At 59.1% G+C, this 25,017-nt stretch overlaps 2 protein-coding genes and 1 long non-coding RNA gene across 3 annotated transcripts; 2 read left to right on the top strand and 1 right to left on the bottom strand.

The window, feature by feature from the left end:
• Positions 1-1,282: 1,282 nt before the first annotated feature.
• On the top strand, positions 1,283-5,619 carry BTG2 (BTG anti-proliferation factor 2). The gene is made up of 2 exons (XM_005510323.3): positions 1,283-1,528; positions 2,538-5,619. Exons 1-2 carry the CDS (start codon positions 1,375-1,377, stop codon positions 2,876-2,878), a joined length of 495 nt encoding a protein of 164 aa, XP_005510380.1. The 5' UTR covers positions 1,283-1,374; the 3' UTR covers positions 2,879-5,619.
• Positions 5,620-12,673: 7,054 nt separating this feature from the next.
• Positions 12,674-18,165, bottom strand: FMOD (fibromodulin). The gene is made up of 3 exons (XM_005510324.3): positions 17,837-18,165; positions 14,956-15,966; positions 12,674-13,415 (listed from the first exon to the last, which is right to left on the bottom strand). The coding sequence occupies exons 2-3, from the start codon at positions 15,944-15,946 to the stop codon at positions 13,264-13,266; spliced, it is 1,143 nt and encodes a 380-aa protein (XP_005510381.2). The 5' UTR covers positions 15,947-15,966; positions 17,837-18,165; the 3' UTR covers positions 12,674-13,263.
• A 268-nt stretch (positions 18,166-18,433) lies between these two features.
• On the top strand, positions 18,434-23,809 carry LOC110364643 (uncharacterized). The gene is made up of 2 exons (XR_002423558.2): positions 18,434-21,019; positions 21,101-23,809. It is a non-coding gene; the product is annotated as an uncharacterized LOC110364643 (long non-coding RNA).
• The last annotated feature ends 1,208 nt before the right edge of the window (positions 23,810-25,017 follow it).

Genomic DNA, 25,017 nt, shown 5'->3' with positions numbered 1-25,017 from the left:
TCCCTCCAGCCCGGCTCTTGGCTGGGGGGAGGCACCAGGTCCCGGGGTGTCTGCCCTCGCTCCTCACACACTGAGACAAAAGTGGTTATTGTCGTGTTCCCTCTCATGTTCCTCAGCTGTGCAGGACAGCGCAGGCCATGGCAAGTTCTCCTGGCATGCTTCAGGGGGCTCTGGGAAGGATTTGGCCTTGTCCAGGGAACAAAGACCTGTGAATGTGTCTCAGAGAATGCAATTTGGTGATGGAAACCTGTCTGTACACCCCTGGGGGGATGAGAGCCCCATGTAGGGGGACAGACCCCGTCTTGTACTGAAGCCAGGAGGGTAGGAGGGGCGAGATGCTGGGCATGGGTCACTGTTACAGCATGGGGGAATGGTCTTTGTCATTCCAGGTCAGCAGAAACGCTGTTCCACCGATGCCAATCCAGTGACCGGTGCCCATGCTGGGCTGATGCCCCTGCAGAAGTGCATGGGACCCCAGGGCCACCAGCTGTTAGGGACACCCTTCCCCTGCACCAGCTCCCGTTAGCTGCACTGTTTGTTCCTCAGTCCGTTGTGGTTTTGGTGACTTGGCAATGGCTTGGAGGGGACGAGCCTTCGCTGCACCCTCCCGAGGCGTCACGTCTGTCACTGGAAGTGGCCCGTGGACTCACCCGCTGGTGGGGAGGGGTTGGAAACCTGACCCTGGTGCTCTGGGGTTCCCTGCAGCTGCCGGGGCGCTGGGCTGTGGGGAGCAGCGGGTCTGGGCTGGCTTCCCACACACCAACAGCACCCAGAGACCCGCTGTGGGGACCGGGAGCAGCCGCGGGACCCCGACACCGGCTTCCACGTGCTGGCAAAGGGCACCTGGGCCGATCCGGGATCGGGAGGGGGTTTCCACTGCTCAGGAACCTCGGGGAGCCCTTTCCCTGTCCTCCTGCCCCCACGACCCACGTCCCGAGGGTCACCTCGAGCACCCGCTGCCAGGGACCCCCGATCCCCCCGTGACTCCCGGAGCCCACGGGTGCCGCAGTGCCATGGCTGAGCGGGGGCCTCTGCCCTGGAGGAGGGGGGTGCCGAGAGCTCGGGGGGGACGAGCCCGGGCCCATTCCTCCTCCTCCTCCTCCTCCTCCTCCTCCTCCTCCCAGGTCAGCCCCAAAAATAACCCTCCGGTAACCGCCCCCCCCGCCGCTATTGTCACCGCGGCGGCGACGTCAGTCCTTCCAGTGCGCTGAGGTCAGGCGCTATTTGCATACGGCGCCCGCTCCGCCAATGGGAGCCGCCGCGCCGATGACGCCTCCCCGGGCTGCCCTATAAAAGGGCGGCACGGAGCCGCTGGCGCAGACCGATCGGAGCCGGTCGCCATCGCCCGGCAGCGCCGGAGCCTGGGAGCGCGACATGAGCCAGAGCCAGCGCCGCGGGCCCCGCGCCGACATGGTGCCCGAGATCGCCGCCGCCGTGGGCTTCGTGTCCAACCTGTTGCGGACGCGGGGCTGCGTCAGCGAGCAGCAGCTGCAGGTCTTCAGCGGAGCGCTGCGGGAGGCGCTGGCAGGTGAGGCGCGGGCCGGGGAGAGATCGGCTGGACGGGGAGCAACGGCCGGGCCGAGAACGGCCCACTCGTGTCTGTTGTCTTGTTATCCCCGTCGGGGCCGGACACCCACTGGTGTCCTTCACGGTGGCCCCTGTGTTGCTCCCAGGACCTGGTGCTCTTCCCTGGGTGCCCATCTGTGTCCTCTTAGATCGGGCACCCATCTGTGCCCTTCTCTGACACCCAGCGGTGTCATCATCGATGCTGGATACCTATTAGTGCCTTTGCCTGCGTGCCCACCCATGTCCCTCGGGACTGGCAGGCATCTGTGTGTCTCCCTGGGCACCCACCTTTGTCCTGGGGGGGTCCTGTGCAAACACCTGCCTCGGCCCCTAAAGTGAGCAAATCCCCTGCCCAGTTTTAGGGCTTTGTGCAGCCCGTCTGCTTGAAATCCTCCTCACTGGGGCTTGATATAGGTGATCCAAAGCTAGTCTGAGTGCTGAGCCCCTGGCAACAGCTGTGTGTCCGTGGGGTCCGGAACTCCCCTCCCCAAGAGCGTGTCTGGGGCTCCGCACTAACTGGGTGGTTCAGGGGTCTCCTCCCAGTTTATCAGCCCTGAGGAGGGATGGTTTGTCTGCCGCTGTGCTGAGATAAGGAGCAGTGACATGCCCCTGAATTTAGAGAGTGACCTGGATGTTATTCCCTGCCTGCGGTGTTCTGTTGTTGGTGATACGGTATCTACCCCGGCCACCCCAGTGCCTGGGGTGAGAAGGTGTTGGGCTCCAGCTGCAGCCCCCGTGGCACTGTCCCGCCCGGGCTTTCTGGGACCCGAAGAGCTGCACTCCTGCACCCTGGAGCAGGCGGCGGCTGAATAGCTGAGCGCTGGGCTCTGGAGCCTCCATCTGATGGAGGCAGCGTAAGGAGGACGCGGTTCCCTCTGCCTACAGCGAGGTGTGGGACCCCTCGGGACTACAGGACGCAGACCTCCTCCCGGCTGCTGCTCACCGCTCTTCCCTTCTCGCTTCCCTTGCAGAGCACTACAAACATCACTGGTTTCCTGAGAAACCGTTCAAAGGCTCTGGATATCGCTGCATCCGGATCAATCACAAAATGGACCCCATTATCTGCAAGGCAGCTAGCCAGATCGGACTCAGCCTCCCGCAGCTCTACCAGCTCCTGCCCAGCGAGCTCACGCTCTGGGTGGACCCCTACGAGGTCTCGTACCGCATCGGGGAGGACGGCTCCATCTGTGTCTTATACGAAGCGACTGCGACGAAACCTGTGAGCTCCTATGGGATGCTGACCTGTAAGAACCAGATGATGTTGGGTCGCACCAGTCCTTCCAAAAACTACATCATGACTGTCTCCAGCTAAATACTCCTCTTGTCCTTACACTGCCAAGACACAGGCTACTGTATACCTCACCTGAGGATCTATTTTTAAGATGAAGAGCTATTTATATTTTTTAAAAAAATCCAAGAAAACCCAGAATTAAAATATTGGGCACTGCTTTGAACAGAAGCGGTGTTCTAGGTGCCTTTTTTAAAGCTGTAGCTTATGAGTTTTTATTATGAAGCCGATATCTACCTAATTAGTGTTGGATGGCAATTTTGGGCTGGCTTGCTCACTTGGGCAGCTTGGAATGGAGAATGAGAGGGGAGAGCCAGGCTGGGAAGTGTGGCTTGGTGGTGGGAGATGTGCGGGTCCCCTTGCCACCCTGGTACCCAGCAGTATTGCTGTACCCCTGGTATTGCCATACTGCTGGAGAAGGGATGAGGGAGTTGCTGTCTTTAACTTCACTTCTCAGCTGGTCTGATCTCTCTGGGGCCTGGACATAGTGTTGGGGGAACGTCACCTCAGGGCTGGGTGATGCTGGGGACCCTGGGATCCCTCTCCTTTGCTCTCACATCTCTTCTGGACCTGCTCACGCCATGAGTGGTGCAGATCTGCTCTGCCCCGCTCCCAGCGCGAAGCCAGGGGCAGTGTGACCTGTCTTCAGCCCCTCAGTTGTTCCTTTATCGATGTCCGTGGAGTGGAGCAAGGCGGAGGTGCTCGGGGGGACATCGCCGGGATGAATATTGCAGCTGCTGTGGCGCACTGGAGTGCGGTTTGTTGCTGGTGCACTCCAGACCCCAAAACCAGCACCGAGCGGCTGGGGCTGATGAAGCCTTTCTGCTGAGTGTGGCTCAGACACCAGCCCACGTCCTGCAGCTCGTGTCCCGCTCCTGCGTGGCCCCTGTGCCCCAGAAGTCTGACCTCCTGCAAAAGTTGCCTCATCCCGTGCTGACGACTCGCCCCGTCGCTTCTCCAGAAGAGATGAAGCAACTTCTCCTGTGCAGCGGAGGTGGTTGCGTGAGAGCCCCCTTTGCCCTGCCTCTGAAAATCAGAAATACCGGGGGTGTCCTCCCCTGTGCGGGATGCTCATGTGCTTTGGTGTCCTAACGTTGCTTTTCAACTCCCAGCACTTCTTCCCTGTTCCCCCCGGTGATGAGCGTGTGGCTGTTTCTGGGAGGGTACCCGCTGATACCTTGCGAAGGGGCATCGGTTGTGCTGATCTCTCGGTACATAAGTTGCACAATTAATGCCTGGTCCTGTGCTTTGCCTCTTCAGGTAAAACTCCTCTTGTAGCCCTGATGGTACTTGTGTCTGTGGGGACTCTGCCCCAGTGCTTTTCAGGATTTGGCCCTTAAACTGCTCTGGCAGCTACAAATAGGGTGGGAGCTGAAAGAGCTGCCCTGAGAACTTTACCTGCCTGCTGGGAATGAGCCTTTACCAGGATGTTTTATGTCCATTGCCTTTTTATTCACCAGCGGGTGTTCCTCCAGTGATCCTAAGAGAAGTGATTGGTGAAGCAGGACATTGACAGTGGTGTTGTAATGAAACTTGCCCAGGTTTGTCCCTCAGCGTGCTCCCCCCAACCTTCCTCTTTCCCGACCGGGCGGCTGTCTGGCATAACCAGAGTTGTTCTTGCCCAGCCTTTGAGTCAAGTTCTCAGACATTTGTGCAATATATTTCCAAATCTTGGGTGCTCTGAGAGAGGAAGGAAGCCTCCCATCTGCCACAGTTCTTAGCTTGTTTCTTCAAAATGTCTATATATATATAAAAAAGCACAGCTTCCCAACTCTGACTACTAATGTGGAAAAGTTCAGATTTTTCTTTTTAAGCTTCAAATCATGAATCCAGAACTGGAAAACCAGCCTCAGTTCTCAGATCCCTTAAAGATGTCAAGTGTCGAGTTATTTGTCCTTGAGCGGTAACAGGCTGTGCCTCCCAGGCTGCGTCACTTCCCTCTGAACGCCTGCTCTCAGCAAAGCAGCAGCGGAACGGAAGCGCTGGGGCTTTTCCCTGGGTGAACTTGTGCAATAGGTGACCTCACCAAGCGGGGGGGCTTGGGAGCTTCCCAAAGCAGATTCCCTTTTCCAGGAAAAGGGATCTTGGTGCTTTTTGGAGCCTTCACTTAAGCTGCTTGCGCGGAAAGCCCATGATGAGAACTGCACCCGGGCCGGGCAGCCCCGGCTCTGCCGTGTGGAGCTTCCTGAAGGCTGGTACTTCCCCATCAAAGCAGTCTGAAGATCCTCCTCCCTGCTCTGCTCTCTTCCCTCCCTCTTATCAGAAAAGTTGTTCAGGAACAACAGCCCACACCAAAGGAATCACTAAATTGCTTTTAACATGCCCCCACTTCCAGACCTGAAATAACCGAGTCTCATTCTTTCTATCCCTGGTGTGGAGGAGTCTGATGTTAAAGGTCTGTTTTTAGCTTCAAAACCAACCAAACTTGGGTATAATCCATTTCTCTCTTGTAGCTGGTTACATGTAAAGCTGTGAATAGTGTGCTCTGTTGCCTTCTGCCTCCAAGCCTGAAGCTCGACTGCAGAGCCGCATGGTGTGTGTTTTAAGACAGTGTATTTGAGGTTTCTTGTCATTTTTTCAACAAGCTGGACTGTTGAACGGGACCTGCTTTTTGTATTTGGTGAAAATGGTAGAAAGTTTGTAAGCTACACTTGGAGGAGGGAGTGGATGGTTACTAATTGTATAGTAGTTTTTATATACAGAATGTACAGATCCTTTGTCAGACGTATGCTTTTGTTACTTTAATAAAAATGTAGCAGTACAAAGGAGCCTTGTTGTCTTGCCGGGACCTGTTGTGTGCTGGGATTGCACCAGCGCTGTGGGCTGGGTTGGGGTGAGGGCTGTTCACATCCAGCTGTGTCACGGGGGAGGCTCAGGAAAAAGCTGCTTAGTCAGCATGCTGACTCTAAACCTGCCCCCAAACCTGGGGAATCGGGCCTGGGAGTTGGGCTGTGGGGGTCCCGGCCGCTGGGTCTGGCTGGGGCAGTGGGGGGTTTATTCAGGGCAGGGTTGTAGAGACCCGATGTCCTGCCAGGGCGGGAGGGTGTTATGTACCCAGCTACCAGACCTCTCGCCCAACCGTAGGAACGGCATGAAGGAAACCTCGGAAAGAAGAGGATCTGGGGCAGGTCCTGGTTGAGCTCCCTGTTCCCACTGCCCGTCCAGGGGTGATGGAGCCGTGGGGAGGACGGGTGAGGATCACGGGACGTGGACACGCGGTGTGTGCGGGATGCTCGGGGCCTGTCACGATACCGGCAGCCGGGGCTGATTCACCGCGGATCCTGTTCTGGCTGGTGATGCGGCAGGAGCCGTAACCCGCACCCTGTGATTACCCCCATGTGCACGCACTCCCAGCTGACCTCGGCTAAACCAGCTCCTGCCGGTTTCCATTTGAAACTCCATTTTCATGGGGTTCAGGAGGTTCTTTGTGAACTTACCAACCCGCACCATCCCGGAGCGGTGATGCCAAGGGCGGCGCAGGTCTGGTCCCACGGCACTGCCTCCCCTCCTGCTTTTACCATAACACGCCACTGCCCGGGGGAAAACAATTTGTGGGCTGATGTTGGTGCTCTGTCAGTGCCGCTCCTCTTTTGAACTCATCCCTTCATTAGTTTCCATAAACACACCCAAATTGCTGCTGCTTGTGAAACAGGGCAGGAACAGAGCGTCCCATTCGGTTGCTGATTAGCTGAGGAGTCACCCGGGTTCAAAGGCTGGGGCGGGCAGATGATGGTGGCCTTCCTCCCGCTGGCCTGGCCGGACCGGCGTGCTCTGCTCCCACCCGTGCGCCGTGGCCCATTTTGGGGCTGGCACAGGCCGTGCCGTGGCCACCCTGCCGTGGTCCTGTGTGCTGTGACCTGTGGCTGCTGTTTGGGCCAAGATCATCTGAAACTGGAGCTGCCTGCAGCCAGGATAAGATCAGCTCTTACGCCTCGGAGCGTTCAGTGAGGAGTCAACGCCACCCACACCACAAGCAGGTCCCACCGGGAGCCTTTGAATAGCTGACTCATCTGCTATTTTTATTTTTCTTGTCATTTTTCTGCTGGTGGGACCGTGATACCTGCTGTACGAGCTGGGTCAGCGTGGGGGGGCGTTTATCTGGCCTCCCCAAAGCCCTTCACGGGCGGTTTTGGGGGCTGGTCTGTTCGGAAAATGCAGGTTGTGCAAAGCCCGAACCAGCCACGAGGAACGTCCTGACACAGCAGCAACCGCCGGGGCTGCGAGGATGTTTGGGTTGACTCATGGCAAAACATTGGTTCGATTTTTCCTGTGTTTGTGTTCTTCTCTTTCCTGAGGTCCCTTTAGCAGAAATCAGGTGTTTCTAGCTTATCAGAAAAGCAACATCAGCATTTAGGATGTGAAACTGCTTGTTGGGGTTATTTCTGCCCTTCATACAGAAGCCAAATCTCATCCCCGCCCAGTCGTGGTATTATCATCATCCCTCCCTCGAAACGCTTTCACCCCCCGCCCCCCCGGAGTTGGGAATAGAGCTGAGCCCCTTTGGCAAATGGGGCCGGCAGCGGTGCAGCAGCTCTGGGCTCTCCCGTTTGCAACCGGAGCAGCGACAGAAGCGAAACCGGGTGCTGCTGAACCTCCTCCCTGCACCGGCACGTTCACACTGGGCTCGGCCTCCGCCAGGTGCTTCCTGCCCTCAGTGTTTGCCGGCAGGGCCATGGGAACCCACCGGCTATTTTGGCTCTTGCTGGGTGCGGCTGCGCTCGCCCGTATCTGGGGAGACGCAGACGGCAGCGCCCGGCCCTGGGAAAAGGGGGAGGCGCGGGCCCCGGGGTGCTCTGTCCCCTGCGGTGCTCCGGAGCCCTCGTCATCTTCCCAGGATCCACCGGAGAAGCTGCCATCACGTGGCCCAGCAACGGGAAGGTGGTTTGTGGGGTTCGGAGGGGCTGGTGCTGCGCCAAGCCCGTGGTGCTTGGGGCTGCAGGCTCCGGCGTGGCTGGTGCTTGCCCTGGCAATCTCTGCATCGCCGCTCTTGGCACCGGCAGGCTCTGGTGTTTGCTAGAGCGGAGGAGCCCCCACACGAGCTCTGCCTGCAGCTCCGCACCGTGGGGCTGAGCCGAGCCCTCCCCAGCCCACGGCACCGGGTCTGCGCTCTGCGTTGGCACGTGGGCTCCTGGTGCTTTCTGTCCCTTGGCCACATTCTGGGGACCATGTTCCCTGCCTGCCCTTCGCCTTACGGACCCTCCTCTCCCTCCTCTGCCCTCCTCTGTGCGCTGGCCTCCCTGCACACCCGCACAGCCAGACGCTGAGCTCTCTGCAGCCGTGACATGTCTTGTCTCAGCTGGTCCATCCCCGGGCACCCCAACCGCCTCGCCCCCGAACCAGCGCGAAGGGGAACACACCGCTCTGCCTTTCCAGTCCTCGCTAAAAGCTGAACCACCCGGTGGAAGAAAAAAACCCAGACAACGCTTTTTTCCTCCGAAAAGGCCACGGGCAGATGCGAACGCGTGTGCCGCAGCTGCTGCGCGCCCACTCGCCTCCCCCGCGCGGCGCAGGAGCCGTCTCGGCGCTCTTTGTGCTTGGAGGGGCTCCAGCAGCAGATGGGGCGGGCTGTGGCGCTCCTTCGGGTGAGCTCGAAAAAGAAATCCCCCCCAAACAACCACAAAAGCTGCCGGTGGGCTCAGCCCCAGCTCCGCTCCCCGCCTGCTCGCCTCCTCCCTGCCGGCTCTCGGGCAGGAGCGCACGGAGCGGGGCCTGGGCAGACCTTGTGTTTAGTAACAATTACAGCGGGGAGGGAGAGGGGAAGGAGAGCCATCCCCATCCCCATCCCCATCCCCATCCCCATCCCCATCCCCGTCCCCACCCCCATCCCCATCTCCATCCCCGTCCCCATCCCCATCTCCATCCCTGTCCCCATCCCCATCTCCATCCCCATCCCCATCCCCATCCCCATCCCCAAACCCATCCCCATTCTCATCCCCATCCCCATCCCGGCCCCTCCGCAGCAGCGGCTCCAACGCTCCATTTACGACCTGTTGGGGATAAAAGGGGCTTGTTGGCAGCAGCGAGCAACTGGTGTGCGGGGACAACTGTTGCCATCTGTCTGGTGGGGGCTGCGGCAGGGCCACGGCGCAGCCGGGGTTTTGTTTCTCCTTTCATGCACCACTAAACTTTGCACCTTTTGTTTCCCAGCGCAGGGCTGAGCGCCGGGGAGAAAAGAGGCCTCTGCACCGCACGGGTCAGGACAAAGCTCGCTCAGCTCGCTGCTGGGGTTGCATACAATTCTTATTATATATTATAATAGTAATTAATGTTATTTGAGGAGACTGTTGGTGTTGAGCAACCAGTGCTGAACCCCCTTGGTCCTCCCCACACTGTGCCACACCCTGCGAGCTCGCTGGGCAGAGCAAGGTGCCCCAACATGTCCTGTGCCGCAGCTGCCAACGGTGACGGGTGCGTCCCTCGGGACCGAGGCTGCGTGGTACCCTGCCATCCCCGAGGGGCGCCGTGCCCGTCCCCAAGGGATGCTGTGTCTCTGCCACTAAGGGATGCTGTGCCTCTGTCCCCAAGGGACACCATATCCCTTGTCCCCGGTTGATGCTGTGCGCCCACCCCTGAGGGATCGCGTGCCCTGGCAGTGGTGGTGCACGGGGCACGGGGGTGGTGGGAGCAGCCGGCAGCTGCGGTCGCTGCCCCAGGGCAGGTTGTGTTTCCCCCGGAGCTGTGTCTGTGTCTGGGACGGGAGCAGAGCCCGGGGCAGGTTCCAGCCAGGCGTGCGAGTCTCACCAGCTGCCGGCATTTTGTTAGGGGCTTTGAGCCCCTTTTGCTTTGCTTGTCACCTGCGTCCCCCTGAGCCGCCTCTCCTGGACAGCCTGGAGCTGGGACCAGCCTGCGTGTCCGGGGAAGCGCGTTTCCCAGCTCCAGGGAGCACCGGGGAGGGAGGAGGGCTCGTGGGGCTCCCCCTCTGTTGCGTCTCTGCACCAGTGGCACTGACCAGGAGTGTCTCGTGGGTCACGTCTGAGCTTTGCCCTTGGCTACGAGTACTATGGAGCAGCCCCTGCCAGCCCCAGCCAGGGGTGACAAGGCAGAAGGAGAAGGATTTAAGGGTAATGCTGGGGCCCCAGGACACGCCAGCTCATGTCAGGACATGTTAGAACATTGCTTGGGCTTGTACCTGCCGCGTCCCCTCTGCAAGGGCCACTGTCCCTGTGCCTGGCACAGCTGCACCCAGTGTCACTGCTGTGGGGACACAACACCCGTGAGAATGCAACACCCGTGTGAACGCAACACCTGCTCCTTTGGGGAACTGCTGGGAAATGTGTTACTGGGAACCGGCTGGAGGCAACAACGTCCCTGAATCCTGCGCGTCCCCAGCGTCCCCAGCTGCCAGACTCAGGGCGAGGCCCATTTTCCATCTGACAATGTGCTTTTACCAGGGAGTTTATTTCTATTATCGCACCGGATAAAACAGCAAAGGGCAAGGACGGGGCTGGAGCGGAGCAGCTGCCCTTGCTGGCTTGTTCGCTGCTTTGTTGTGAGTTAAAAGGCTGGATCGGGGCTGAGACACCGGCCCTGGTGCTCCCCTAAAGCGTGAGGGCTCGTCGCCCCCCATGCCAGCCCCCGGCAGCCTTAGGGCTGGGGTCCCCGCTGCCTCTGGCAGCAGAGACAAAGCCCATCTTGATATTTAGGGCACGTGCAGCGGGAGCGCGCGGGGCTGCGGGACAGATGGCGAGTGGAACAAAAGGGCAGGCAAGAGTGGGGGCTGGACAGATTGGGAATTTCCTGCCTGTCCCTCTCCCGTGTGCCCAAACGCTGCTGGGAGCAGGGCTGCCTTTCCCCAGTGGCCCCCCCAAAAGCGTGTGGTCCCCTGGGGGGGAGGGACTGACCCCCGCCAGCTGCTCTGGCCCCTCAAGGAGCTGTGTGGAGAGACCCAAAATGCTGACACCCCAAATCCCAAGCAGCAAAATCCCATCTCTGTTTTACTCCTGATGCGGAGCTGTGAGAGCAGGACCCCCGGTCCCCCAGCCTCAGTCGGGGAGAGGGGCCCCCAGCTCATCCCCGAGCGACGCTGGCTGGGGACGGGGGTCCCGTGCCGGGTCCCTCCCCAGCGTCTTTTCCCGCTGCCTCTGCAGTTTTCTTATCTCTTCCCAGCCAAGTCGCAGCTGCCACCGGCTGGATCCGAGCAGCTTATTAATAATCAACTTCTATTGCTCGTCACCTCGCAAGCACGTCTGCAGATGGGCAGGCGTGGCGGGGCCGGCCGTGACCCGGCCACCGGCGCTTTTGTCCTTGCAACTTCTCAATAAAGGTTTTAGGTTAAGTCCGAGAAGAATTGAGCAAAGGGAAGCGCCGAAGGACGTGGTGCCAGGTTGCACTTCCCGGCCGTGACTCACACCGGCTCTGCCAACGCTCACACGCTGGGTTTGCAGCGCGGGGACGGTGCCGTGTCCGGAGCTCGTGTCCCTCGAGCCGGGGGGGCTCTGCCTGTCCCAGACCCCTCCAGCCACGCTGGGATCAGAACCATCGCCCGCTGCTTTCTTGTGTGCTTCTCCAAAGGAAAACATTTGGAGGCGTTGTTATTAAACACAAATCCTGCGCTTCCTGGGGAAACATCCTCCTAAAGGGATGTTTGCAAACAGCTTTGAGTTGAGGGATGCTGCAAACGGGAACAAGAATGGAGTGTGGAGGGGGGAAGAGGATCTGGGGAAAGGGGCTGGAAAAAAGTGGAGATGAAATGTGGGGTTTTTCAGGGGAGCGCTGGAGAAATCCTGCCTGTCCAGATGGGGCTGGGGAGGGGTTTTTCGGTTGGTTTGGGGTTTTCCCTCCTTGATGCTTCTCTGGGGATCTGGACAAAGCCCCGCGCTCCCCCCTCCCCGGGATCCCGACCCCGAACCTGCCCCGGAGGAGGAGGAGGAGGAGGAGGGGAAAGGGGAGGGAGAGGAGGAGGGGGACCGAGCCCCCATCCCTTCCATCCCACCACAACAACAGGGCGGTGATTGGGCTCCTGTGAGCTTTCCCAGGACCAATAGGGTCTCCCCCTTTTTTTGGGAGGGGGAAGAAGCGGGGCGGTGGGTTGCACTGACCCTCTGCCCCCTCCACCCCTGCGGGGCCAGCGCTGCAGCTGCTGTCAATCAGCGACGCCCCGGTGTCAATCAGCGATCCCAGCCGCCCTGCGGGATAAAGCAGCTGCTCCAAGCGGCATTTGGTGGCTGCTTGTCCCGGGTTTTGCTGCCACCAGCCCCTGCTGCCAGGTCCCCCCGGGGCCATGGGCTGGGACATCCCAACAAACCCCCCCGGACCACCAGACTCTTGGGCTCCTGCAGGCTGGTGGTGATTTGAGGGGGGGGTGCAGATACTTTGAGGCAAAAACCTGACCTGGGACTGATGAGGATGAGGAGGAGGAGGAGGAGGAGGTGGAGGTGGAGGTGGAGGTGGAGGGCGGGCTATGGAGCCCATGGGGGTTTTCTCGCCTCTCCTCCTGCTGCAAGAGCCTTGGCCAGAGCTGTGAAAATCCTTCCTATGTGAATTCTGTTTTTTAAGAATCCTCCAGCTCCGCTGTTAAAAATAAGCAGGGCTGAGGAGTGGAGAGCATGAAAGCATCTGGAAAAGCAGCACCGGCAGCACCGCCATCCCTTCCCTCTCTCAACTGGCACTTTGCACGTGGATTTTCTCCTGTAAGCATCCTTGCACAGGCCCCGTCTGGGACGAGCTGGAGCAGCAGCTCCTCGGCGGCTGCACGTGTCGTGTCTGGTACAACCACTAGACGGCCAATCCAGCCCGGGTTATGGAGCAAGATCTGACCTGCGAGACGGGGGGTTCCAGCGCTCAGCGCCCGCTCTCTGCATCTGGGACCCCTCAGACACGTTTTGTGCAGTTACAGAAAGGGCTTTATTTGTCGGTATGATCTCTACAGTTCATGCGTCAGTGATAGTACAGGTTTTTTTGGGTTTTGTTGCTATAGTGTCGGCATGCAGTGTAAATGCGGAGGGCCTGGATGACCTCTTCAGCTCTGCAGGTCATCTCCAAAGCTCAGCTGCCACTTTGGTTCTCAAACTAAACCGTCCAAGGAACCAAGGTGGGTGTTTTTTGACAAATCCAATCGTGCTGTGGATGCAGGTGTCACTGTGTTGTATTTTTTTGGGTTTTTTTAAATGGAGAGCCGGGTTGCTGGGGCAGGAGGGGAGCTCGGAGCCAGGCCGAGGGGGATGGAGCTGGTGTGCAGGGGCTCCATCCCTCAACCAGGGGGGTGAGCTCTCCCCATCCCTGCTGCATCCCACTCAAACCAGGGGAGAGCGTTTTTGGGCAAACGGCTCCTTCCCACCTGTGTGGGCGGGTGCTGGAGAACCCTTATTGCACTATTGCGGAAGCCAAGTCAAACTGTCAAAGCTGCGTTGAAATGGGCGCGAGGGTCCCCCCAGGAACGGGGGAGCCAAGTCCTGAGGGCGGGGGGCGGCTCAGATCTCGATGACGGTGGCACGGCGCAGGCAGAGCGGCGCGTCGGGGGGCACCGCGTTTCGCTTGATCTCGTTCCCGTCGAGCCGCAGGACCTGGAGCCGCGAGTAGTTCATGACGTCCACCACGGTGCAGAAGCTGCTGATGGAGAACTCTGTGGGGGGAGAGGAGATGGAGCTGAGCGCCGGCTGATCTTTGGGGAGCGATGTGAGAAATGTCAAGGGGGGGCTGCTTTGGTGCTGGGTCTGCGGGTACCGACCTCTGAGAGCTGCTTGATGTTAAAGTGGGCCGGAAAAATATGAAAGCACCTCCAAATGGCAAATTATTCCTGCAAATTTGGACACGACACTCCCTGCTTTTAAGGGGTGACTGGTCCAAGCAGGGAAACTCCGGCCCTGCCCGGGCTGTGTTTGGAGGGAGGAAACAGAGCAAATTCCATATATTTCATGCGGGATTTGGGAGAGAAGCGACCGACTAGAGGGCAGCAAAGCTCCAGGCGGGGATGGTGCTGGGGAGGCAGCGGCTGTGGGGGACCCCGGGGCGGGGGTTTGGGGGCCGCCACCCCCGCGGTGCGCGGGGGACAGCGGGGACCTCCGGGGCGCTGGAGGGGCAGGACCCGGTGCCGGTGCCCCATGCGGGGGATGTGCCCCCCAGGGCGGTTGGTGCTGCAGCCCCCGGCTCCTGGAAAGCTCAGCAGCAAACCCTGAGGCTGGAGCGAGATCTGCGGCGGAGCCCGGATGGCTCCGCGGTGGTTTGGTGGCATTTGTCGGCAGACGCGAACAGCTACAAATTTTGAAAGCAAACATTTGGGAATCTGTTCTTGTTTTTGTGTTGCTGTCGGCTCCCCGGTGCGGGGTTGTGTGTTTCCTCTGCCAGAGCTGATGGTTGCACTGCCATGTCCCCATCCCCATCCTGCTCAGGGGCTCCAGCCCCGCCGGGCAGGGTCCTGCCCTCGGGCCCCAGCAGGTGAGCGGACCGAGCCTGGATTTTTCCAGCAGATTGCCTGCTTGTTTCTTTTTTCTTTCTTTTTCTTTTTTTTTTTTTTTTTTTCCCTAGCTTGTATTTATAAATAGCAGCCCCAGAACAATCTGTTCCTTTTATTTATTTGTGTATTAAGTGAAGTGAATTTTGGTCCTGGCAGAAGATGCTGTGGCAATGGCTCTAATAACAGAGCTGCCGTCTGTCCCAGCCCCAGCGAGGGGACGGGGCTGTGCTGTCCCCAGGCTCTGCAGAGCGCAGGGAGCGACCCTGTCCCCTGCGTTAGCGCCGGGCAGGGTGACGTGTGTTCACAGGTGCAGTGACCATGGGGACCTCCCACCTCTGCCCCCCCAGCCTGTGTGCAGTCCCAGACTAGAGCTGTAATCCCCTCCCCAGCTTGTGCACCAGCATCTGCCCACAGCTGGTTCCTGGCCTCTCTAACCAGAAGATGCTCAGGCTTTTGCGAAAGGACCAGTAAAACCAGCGCATGGGTCACACGAGAGTGTCCAGAGCGGGGAGCCTCTCGGCTCCAGGTGTGTTGGGACACAACAGACCCCATTGCTGCCTTGCTCAGTGTCCCAAATCCCAGCTTCCTGCTCATGACCCTGGGTAGTGGCCCCCAGGGAGGCACAGGGTCTGCATCCCCATCTCCCCATCCCTCTACTGCACCACCGTCCCCTGCACCACCACAATTCGGTTGACGCGTTTCTGCTCACCGTTGATCTGGTTCCCTTGAAGGTAGAGGTTCTCCAGGTTGGTGCTGACCCGGGGGATCTTCTGGAGCCTGTTGTAAGAGAGGTCCAGCTCGAGGATGCTGCTGCTGTTGAAAGTGTTGGTAGAGAGACCTTGATTTGTCAGGCTGTTGTGGGACATCCGCACGTAGAGCAGCTTGGGAGACACCTTGAAATAGTCATCGGGGATGGTGTTGATGTAGTTGTACTCTAGATAGAGCTGTTCCAAAGCCATCGGGAGCCCATCAGGGACTTTCCTGAGATGGTTATAACTCAGATCAGCAAGGATCAAGGACTTGAGCCCTTTGAGAGATGCTCCCATCTCAAAAATGTAGTTGTGGCTGAGGTACAGGGCTGTGAGGTTCTCTAGCCCCTCCAGAGCATTGGAGGGGACCTTGGAGATGTGATTGTAAGACAAGTGGAGCTCTCTGAGGGACCGGGGCAGGGGGCTGGGCATCTTGGTGAGGTTGTTGTTGTTCAGGTACAACCTCTCCAGGTTTTTGAGTTTGGCGAAGACCCTCTTGCCCATCCTCTCACTGGTGATCTGGTTGTTGTGCAGTGCAAGCCATTCCAGCTCGGTGGCGTTGTCAAAGGCGCCCTCTTGGATGCTGGTGATCTGGTTGTTCTGGAAGTAGACGTATTTCATCCGGGAAGGCACGAAGGGCAGGTACCTCAGGTTCCGGGTGTCACAGTACATGGCTGATGAGAAGTTAGGGGGACAATCACACTCGTGGGGACATTGCCAGGAAAGGGCTTGCTGAGGTTCAGGGCCAGGCTCTGCCTCTGTCTCTGGGGCTGGGACGTAAGAATAGATGTAAGGGGGGTTCTCGTCTTCGTAGTAGGGCATGTAGTTGTAGGAGGACACCCGGGACTGCCGCATGTAGTACTGCAACCACGCCATGTCTTCTTCTTCATTGTACTGGCCCAGGGAGGCTCCGCAGAGCCCAGCGATGACCAGGACGGTGGCCCAACGCATGGTGCTGGTGCTGGAGGGACCTGGGTGGGGGACAAATGGGGAGGAACCATCAGCAGCGTCAGGTGTGGGGTGAGGGGAGTTGCACCCCTGCCTGGAGATGGTGCCACTCGGCAGCAGAGCTGGACAACCAGGGGACCTGGAGGAATCTTACCCAAAAAAGGGGGCTGCAAGCATGTCCCCTGCTTGCAGGTACCTGATCTTCCCCCTTTTCACCTCAGCCCTGCTAGAAACCTGCATCCCGGTGGATATTTGCTCGCAAAATCTGAACTTACGGGTGTTTCTGTTATAACTGAGTAGGGATGGAGATATAGGGCACGTGTTCCATAGCGGTGTCAGGTCGCTCAGCCCTGGGATTCACCGAGCAGGGGAGAGCGGGAGCTGTGAGCGCAGGTTGATGGAGCTCGAGGCGTTTTGCTGGAGCTGTATTTGTGTGACAGCCGCTGGCGACAGGATTCGCGTGGGTTCCATCCAGCCCCACTTCCTGCACAGAAGCACAGGGTGCTCAGGCTGCTCGGGACTGATGCAAATCCTGGCAAACGACTTCTGGCTGGTTTTTGAAATTAAACCACTTTCAAGCTTAGATTCCCCAAGCTCAACCCTGACACGAAAAGGGGCAACGTCCATGTAGATGAGGTTCTTAGGGACGTGGTTTAGTGACAGTGTTGGGTTAATGGTTGGACTTTATGGACTTGAGGGTGTCTTCCAACCAAAATGATTCTAGGAATCCTCGTCTTGGGGCTAAACGAGCACACAGAGCGGCCTGGAGCGAGGCAGCTTGAAATTCCTCCAGGAAATACGTGGGGCCGAGCTGTTCGGAGGGGGAGCGGAGCTGCTCCTGCCTGCTGGCTCCTCTGCATGTGCTACATACGTGGCTGGGCAGGCAGAGCTGTGGGGCTGCGGTGCATCCCTGCCAGCTCCGCTCCCGCCGCCCAGCCGGTGTCCCCCTCACCGCGGGGTCACCCCATGGCACGGCCCGTGTCCCCCCGCTGGCGGGAGGGGACGGTTCTGCAGCGGACAGAGAGGGCACGGTTTGCTGCCAGCGAGGCAGCCTGGCAGCTGCTGGCGCTGGAGGAAAGCGGGACTGAAGGGCAGGCACGGCTCCCTCGCCCCCTCCTCTCCCTCTCTGCCCTCCGCAGGCTCCTGCAGCGCGGGGCACATGGGACGTGGTGCTCGGGGATGCTGGTGCCACGAGGAGCTTGGCAGGAGCAGTTTGTTCTCCTCCTCCCTCCTGCTCTGGGGCTGAAATACCAGAGCCCCCTGAGCCCCCCAGCCATGCAGAGCAGCTTGGCAGCCCCTGCCCAGGGGCAGCATGGATCCACAGGGACCCTCCACCTTCCCTAGTGCCCCCCCCTTCACCAAACCGGTAACCCCAGAGCTTGTCCTCAGCTGCCCCCCACTTCATTGGAACGTTGCTTCTCCCCTCCCCAGGGGGGTTCAGCACTGGTTTTGGGGGTATCTGAGCTGAGTGCACCAACCATGAGACCCGTGTCACCTCCTGGTGCACATGCTCCCGTGCCAGAGGCTGCCGGGGTAATGGGGTCACCCTGGTAGGGAGCGGGTTTTGGAGCCGAGGGGCTCCAGGGTCTGTGGGCAGGCATGAAACCAGCTCCCCTTCCCCTGCAGATGGGATAGGCAGAGGGTGCCAGGTGCTGCCCGTACCTGGGGCTGATGGATTGGGTGTCCAAGTTCCACCAAGGGGGCAAGGAGCTGCTGGGGGCACAGGGGACGTGGGCAGCGGGAGCTCCCGCCGCGGTGGCTCGGGAGCGCTGGCGCTCACCCTGTGCCACCCGTGTCGCTGGCATGTGCTCCGCGTGGAGCCGCCCGCCGAGGCCAGGGCATGGAAATCAGCCTTAAAAAAACCAATCATTATAAATACAGAGACAGACTTACCGAGGTGAGCGTCTCCTTCCCAAAGCCGCGCTGCTCTTCTGCGGGATCTCCCGTGTGCCAAGCAGCATGTGAGTGCGTCTCTGGGTCTGCAGAGCCTGGTGTCCGCCCCAGATCCCAGATCAAATATTGTGCTTGCAGGTCACGGGCTCGGCAGGTTTTTTTGGGGAGTGACCTACCAGCAGCAGCCGGTTTGCAGGAGAGACTGAAAAGACCCTAATGCTGCCTGGCGTTATAAATAACCTGCTTTTTCTGTCCTCCCTCTCTCTCTCTCTCTCTCTCTCTCCCGTCTTTTCTCATAGGAGTGTTGGCACTTTTCAGGCTCTCTCTGTTTAACGAGTTAGTGGAATCGGGGATGTTGTTTTTAAAAGGGCTGTTGTTAGGTCTCCTGTGTTTCTCATCAGGAAGCAATGAGGAGGCCTCTGGCCAGATTAAAAAATATCAGGTTTTGAGGCGCTGAGGATGCGATTCTTAGGGAGAAGTGAGAAAGTATCTTTAACTTTAGCAGTACCAGGGAGGAGACGTTGGTGCCTGCGCCGGCTGCAGCCCGGGCTCTTCCCCAGGCAGCCTCAGTTTATGCAGTCCTGCTATTAAATATTTCGGATAAACATTTCCACGAACGATAAGGCTGCAGCATCCAAGGTAAATAAGTTGCCTACCAAAGGGCCACTGTGACAGCGGGAGTTTGTCTTCAGCGTGGCAGCAGAGCCATGCCAAGCTGGCATTTCTGCAGACTGTGCAGAATTGGGTGTCCCCTGTGGGTGTCCCCCCCAGGGCTGAGCTGGGGGGACAGGGAGTGTGTGCTGAGGGTGACCCGTGTTTGGGCAGGGACAGCAGAGCTCCCAGTTGTCCCTGCCGCATCACCTCCCATTGCTGGTGCCCTGGGGTGTCCTGCAAAGTGGGGGAGCGGTGGGCACTGTCACAGCCCCTGGTCCCTGTGCTGGCCCTCTGTGCACTTCACCTCTGGGACAGCTGTCCCTGTGTCACAGCATTTCTGCCCGAAAGGAATGGGAAGGAGGAGCCCTGAGCACCTCATCCGTCCCATGCCCGCTGCAGCAGCACGGCCAGGTCCTCCCGCAGCCCGGAGCTGCTCCGAGAGGCTCCGCAGGTGCTGGACTCCGGACACGCTTTTCCTTTGCTTCCCATCAAATCTCCAGCCAAAACCTCCTCTTCCCCTGGGCAGCCTTGCAAAGATGCTTATCGTCCCGAGGTCCTTGTTGTAAGGAGGAGGAATGTGGGGCTGAGGGACACGCTGTGCAGTGGGGACGGTGCCAGCGAGCCGCTGTGCTCGGGCAGGAGCAGCGTGCCTGGAAAGCACAGCTCGCAGCACTGGGAGCGTTCAGAGAAAGCCTCGCCTTCGAGGGGAAACCAGGATGGGGGGTAGCGCTGCCTAAAAGGAGGGAAAACTTTAGTAAAGTGGGGTGGGGGCTTTCGTTTGGCTGGTAGCAGCTCTTCTTCCATGCCCAGCATTGCCGTGACAGCTTGCAGTGGCACGGGGCAGCTGGAGAAGGGTCCGACCATGGGCAGGGAGGTGGTTCGGGGCCCTGGGTGATGTAGGAATGACCCCGCTCAGGGGGATAGTTCCTGCTGCCAGGGAGCTCCGTTCCACGGAGAATGGCGGGGAGGGCAGTGGCAGCCAGTAACATCTGCTGCTCCGATGGTGTCAACCAGCGTCACATCCCTGGCAGCTCGAGGTGTCCCGCTGGCCAACAGCTCGGAGGCTTTCGCAGGGCTTGGCTGTTGTTCTGGAAAAGCAGCTTGTCCCCAGCTAGGTTAGATGAGGAGCGTGGCCTCGCTGTCTTCGGGAAGTTACAAATATTCCTGACCCAGGACCCTTTGGGGGAGGCTGTTTGCACACCCATGGGGGCTGGTGGTCGCCCCGGGGATGCTGAGGAGCCGTCCCCACCCAAACTGGCTCCGAATGGTGCCGTTCCCCATGGCCACATCCCCCTTTCCCAGCCTAAACCGGAAGATACCGCCACACCTGAGCTCGGTTTGTGTGTTCCCCACTGTCACCAGGACTTTCTGTCAAATCTCACCCTCACCAGCTCGGGATTATCTCACAGAAGTGAACATTTACCATCTAAAGAAGCACATATGTCTTTTTTTCTCCATCCAACTTCGAAATGTCGCGCTCTGGGCATCCAGCGTCTCGCGGGGCTCTCCTGGTCCGTCTGTCTGGCAGGAGGTGGGTGTTGATAAGACCTCAGCGCTACCGCTCATGACAGGCCAGTGTGAAACCAGCTCCTCTGGGTTCCCAAGTGACTTCCATGAAACTTCTCCAACATCTCCTCCTACAGACACCTCTTCCCTGCCGCTGACAGTTCAAAGCAAGCCCTGAACTGGTGAAAGGAGCCGGGAACGCGCCGTCCTGCTTGCTGGAAGCCAGTGGTCCCTGTGTAATCTCATCTGGAGCAGTTCCTCCAACGGTCGCAGTCTGCGTCCCATCAGAGCCAGACAGATGCCGGTGTTGGTTTGCTTTGGTTTCCTAAACCAAACTGATGTGAGCAGTGTCTGTTTTGGTTGGGTTTGTTCCAGTTGTTTTGATCAAATGCTCTTGAGTTTTGTATCTGAAACCACTGAACCTGGCCCGAGTTTGCCTTTAATTTGCAAACGCTGCGCTCGGAGCCGGGAGCGCTCCCATCCCCGCGGACACACGCGGGTTTGTCAGGATGCTTTTGGCACAGGGACCGAATGCTTCACAACATAACAAAGAAACAGAGCTCTCTGATGCTCCTGCGAAGGCTAAAGCTCCATCTGCCTAGATGAAGGGAGAACTGTTAAACCTACTGTGAGCATCCCAAAGGCACAGCTACTTCTGAGCAGCTTATCTTTTGACTCATGTAAATGTTATTTCTGCCTCTTCCACATTTTCAAGGTTTCAGCTCCGCTTCACATCGGGCCTCCCGATGAGGCTCGTGCTGCAAACACCTGAGCAGAAAAGCACTGGAACCATCTCCCAGATGTCTCTGGCTCCCAGGTTTGCAGGTTCTTTCTGAGCGTTTGCAACCTAAACCTCCTCTTCATTGCTAGTCCTGGCTCTTTTCAGCCTTTGTAAAGTGCAGAGACTCCTGATGCGGGCACTGGCAGCAAGTGTCCATCTCCTGGTACCTCCCCTTGCTCCGGTGGAGGGAACACGCTCAACATCTGGCCAGCGTCTGCAGCTTCCTCTCCAAAAACACAAAGGTCAGTGCAGAAGGGCTGGGCGAGCCCTCCCTTGACCTCCCTCCTCACCCCGGCCTCCCTTTTCCCTTTTTTCTCTTTTAGCGCTGCATTCTTCAGCCCAAACAACATTCTTGAATGGAGATGTGAGGCAATGTGGAGGGAGGCGGTCACTGGGAGATGGTGCGATTGCCAAGGAGCCCCAGGGCTCTGCTGGAAACGCCGGCCGGGGGCTGACGGGGTGATGCTCTCACCGCGGTTCCTGGGTGACAGCACCGTCCGATGCCACCAAGGTCACCCAAATTGCACGGGAGGTGCTTCAGAACTGCCCTTGCAAGCTGCAGGGGCTCAGCCCAGGCTTTCTGTGGCTGGTAGGGGGTGACATTAGGGATCCTCCTGCTCTTCTCCCTCCCACAGGACACCGGGGGCTGGGAAATTGGTGGCCGCTGGAGCGCCGCTCACTCACTCACATCCCGTGCCCCAGCCTCATCTTCTCCGTGCCATGGGGCTCTGAAAAAGCGCCTGCACCAGAGAGGTGTCTTGGCACCAAAAATAAGGTTTTGCCAGCTCCCGGCCCCCATTCGTGTCCCGCTGCTGCTGCTCTGTCGCCTGCCCTTGGACGTGTGCACCCAGTGCCACCCACAAGTGACACAGCCCCGTCCCCCTGTCCTCGCTCCCATCGTGGTCTGGCAGCGAGCGGGGCCGGGCTGTGCAGGAACAACAAGCAGCTTCTATAATATTTGGCTCCAGATCTCTTCGGGGGGGCTTAGGGCAGGGAGAGCGACCCCCAAATTGCCCCTTCCCCTCCGCAGCGCTGCCTTTGCACGGCTGCCCACGCTGGGAAACACTGGTTTGGCTGGGGAGGCCTCTGCCCCGTCCCACCGTAATTACAGGCTGCCTTGGGGCTCTGGAGCCTCATGTAATAACTCCCTGGTCTCTTGGGGTCTGCGGGTTATTATGGGGTGGACTCAACCCTCCCAACACCCGGACCCAGGAATGTCCCCACAGCCCGTCCCAGCCCCACGGCCATGGCTCTGGGTCCCCAGTGGTCTCAGCGTGTGTCCTTTCATCCCCGGCCCTGCAGAGCTGAGACGCCGGATTCCTTAACTGCGCGTCTCCAGGCTCCAGTCTCTCCCCTTGCAGCGTGGCTGGTGCCCTGGGCTGTGCTGGGAGAGGATGTCTCAGCACAAAGAGGGTCAGAGCTTATTACAACCGCTGTAAAATGTGTTTGAAAAGGTTAAATGCTTAATTTGGAACAGAGCTGGAAACTATGAAGCGTTTCCTCATCCAGTCGCTCCCTTGTCTGTCCCTGGACTTTTGCTGTACATGGCTAACATCTCCATAGCTGACGGGGGCTGGTTACCAGCATGCAGTGAAATGCCTTTGAGAGCCTATGGGTTTTGCAGAGGAGAAGTTTGCACAAGATTAACCAAGTGCAAACCCACTTGGGAGGACAGTGAGGGAGCTGCAAGGACCTCACAGTCCCATCGGGTGTCACGGGTGCTGCTCCTGCCGCTGTAACTTATGGCCTGTGTCCGGGCTCGTGGTGCAGATGTTTGTCCACAGCTGCCTGGGTATCACTCAGTTCTGCTCATGGGTGTCGCGTGGAGTCAGGACCAAACCCAGCAGGATGCTGACGTCTTCCCAGCGCCGTTTGCAGGACCTGATCTGCTGCAGTCTGGCACGGGACCTGCCCTGGCTCCCCAGGGTGACGGGTACCCAAACCCGGAGCCCCGCGCTCAGCATCACGGGGCAGAGCAGCCAGGACGTGGCAGCAGCTCCCAGCCCCTTGCCGGACCTGAGGAGGGGACAGGGCCACGGGAAGCACCAGGACATGTGCTGGTGGTGGCAATCGCTCCGTGCTGGGAGGCTGAGCACGGTGTCCCGCCAGGACCCGCTGCCTCTCCCCACCTCGGCATCACGGCAGCTGTGCCGGCTGCCAGCGCTGGCTGCAGCGGCCCAAGGAGCAGAAGGAAAAAATGCAGCGTTTCCTTGCTCAGAGCCTTCAATTCATGTTTTCAAAGGCCCTTTGAACACTTGGCTCCTCTCTGAAGCCTCCCAGCTCTCCTGAACAAACAGCAGGAGGGAGCAGGTTCATTCCAGCCCCTTGACGGAGGCTCCTGGATGGGGAAAATCTCACGTCATGTTTCCTACAAGCAGGGAGCCTCGGAGCCCTCTTGCAAAGTGCCGAGCCCAAGGGCCCCGTCTCTGCCTGTCCCCAAACCTGCCCCAGGTCTCTCCTCTGCAGCTTTCAAGGCTCATTGCAGATCCTCCTCCTCCTCCTCCTCCAAGGTGAGCTCGGTACCCAAACCTCTCTGCAAACAGGGTTGCAGACACACCAGGAGCCAAATATAAACCCATGCAGAGATTAATAAATTATAACTGTCGGTCTGAGGCGCATCAGGCAGTAAACAAGGAGAGGGTCCCGGCTCAGCGCCTGGGAAGGTCACGGCACCGAACTCCCCTCCCAAGTGGTGCGCGGGCTGTTTTTCTCTCTAAAGCATCTGAAATATGAAATATGAAAAAAAAGAAAAGGCGCAACATCAGCTGCCTGGGAATCCCATCAGCGTCCCCGCCTGCTCCCGGCCCCGCGCTGGCAAACCACGCCACCCGTCCCGCTGCCCGCAGCCTCTGCACCCTGGCATCGTTTCGGCCGGAGCAGAGCAACCCTCTGCCCTCTGCCCTGGCTCCCAGCGCCACGCTCAGCCTCTGCCGAGCTGCAAACGCTCCTCCACATGACAGGCAGGCATGGTTTTCTGTTCTTTTTTAAAGGAGGAAAAAATAAAAAGCTTTGGAGACAAACAGAAGCAAGAAGCAGGGTGTGGGTGTTCCCTGCTTTCGCTGCTGTGCGGCTGAATTGACTTGTCTGGGGGAAATGTGGGGTCCTGGCAGCGCCTTTGCAATTTAGGGACATAAAAAGAGCATCTGGAAGGGGGTGGTGGTGGAGGGACAGGACCGTCCCCTCGGGTTTGGGGTGGTGACACTCCTCTCCATCAAGTCCCCAGGCTCTGGGGCGCATCCCTTGTGCCCTGTCCCCATTTCCCCATGGAGGGTGGGCGCTGGGATGTGGATGATCCCCCGGGCATGGTGCAGTGGCTGGGGCTGCTGGGTCCGTGGGTTGCTGGGGTCCGTGGGCTGCTGGGGTCCGTGGGCAGCCGCAGCAGAGCCGGGGTGGGCTGGGTGCTGCAGAGCTCGTGCGGGTGCTGTCAGCCCGTGAGCAATAATTAGCGATGATCAAAGTAGCTTTTTCCCGACAGCCCTGAACACGGATGCCTGGAAATCTCAGCGAGCGTTCGGCTGCTGCCAGGGAGAAAACAAGACTCGTTCCTCCTTGCGGGCGGTTCCTTGCACAGGCAGATGTCTGCTGGGTTGAGCTGCTCCCAGGACACGCCAGCACCAGCGGGGTGATTTTTGGGGAAACTGCTGCTGAGCTGAGCCCAACAGCCCCAGGTGCTGCAGGACCACGCAGCAGGAATGGGGACAAGGGGACAAGTGGTGCCTCTGGGATGGAGGAGAAGGGCTGAAGCCTGGGTCTCGTTTTGGGAGTGCTCCCCCTGCTCCCACCATGTGCCCCCTTCACCGTCTGCAGGGAGCTGTGCTCTGCTGTCACAGGCACTGTGCATGGCTTGTGTCAGGGACACAGCACAGCCCTGGGCTGTGACAACACCGGAGACGTTCCCAGCTGGTTGCAGCTCAGCCCCAAGCACCATGTTTGCTGCCCACCCTGAGCAAGGCGAGGAGAGGAACGGGGCTGCCCGAAAACACGGAGCCGGGGGGCAGATGAGCTGGTGGTCCCCAAGAGCAACCTCGGGGCAAACGGCCCTGGCTATCAGGATTTCCTCCCTTAATTCGTCATGTCTTGGAGGCGGCCGCAGCTCCTGCTCTCCCTCCGCCAGCCAGCTCGCTCCCGGCCGGCCCCGCGCTGCAGGGAGGGGTTGGCTGCCGCGGCTTCTCCCTTGTTCCCTGCAAGCCCCAGATGCTGATGTGGAAGCGCTGGGTCTCTTTGGCTCCCCGGGTCCTCC

Source organism: Columba livia, chromosome 22 (genome assembly GCF_036013475.1).
Source record: "Columba livia isolate bColLiv1 breed racing homer chromosome 22, bColLiv1.pat.W.v2, whole genome shotgun sequence".
Classification (NCBI taxonomy): Eukaryota; Metazoa; Chordata; class Aves; order Columbiformes; family Columbidae; genus Columba; species Columba livia.
Note: the sequence above shows the minus strand (reverse complement) of the source record. Positions and strands in the feature narration are given on the sequence as shown.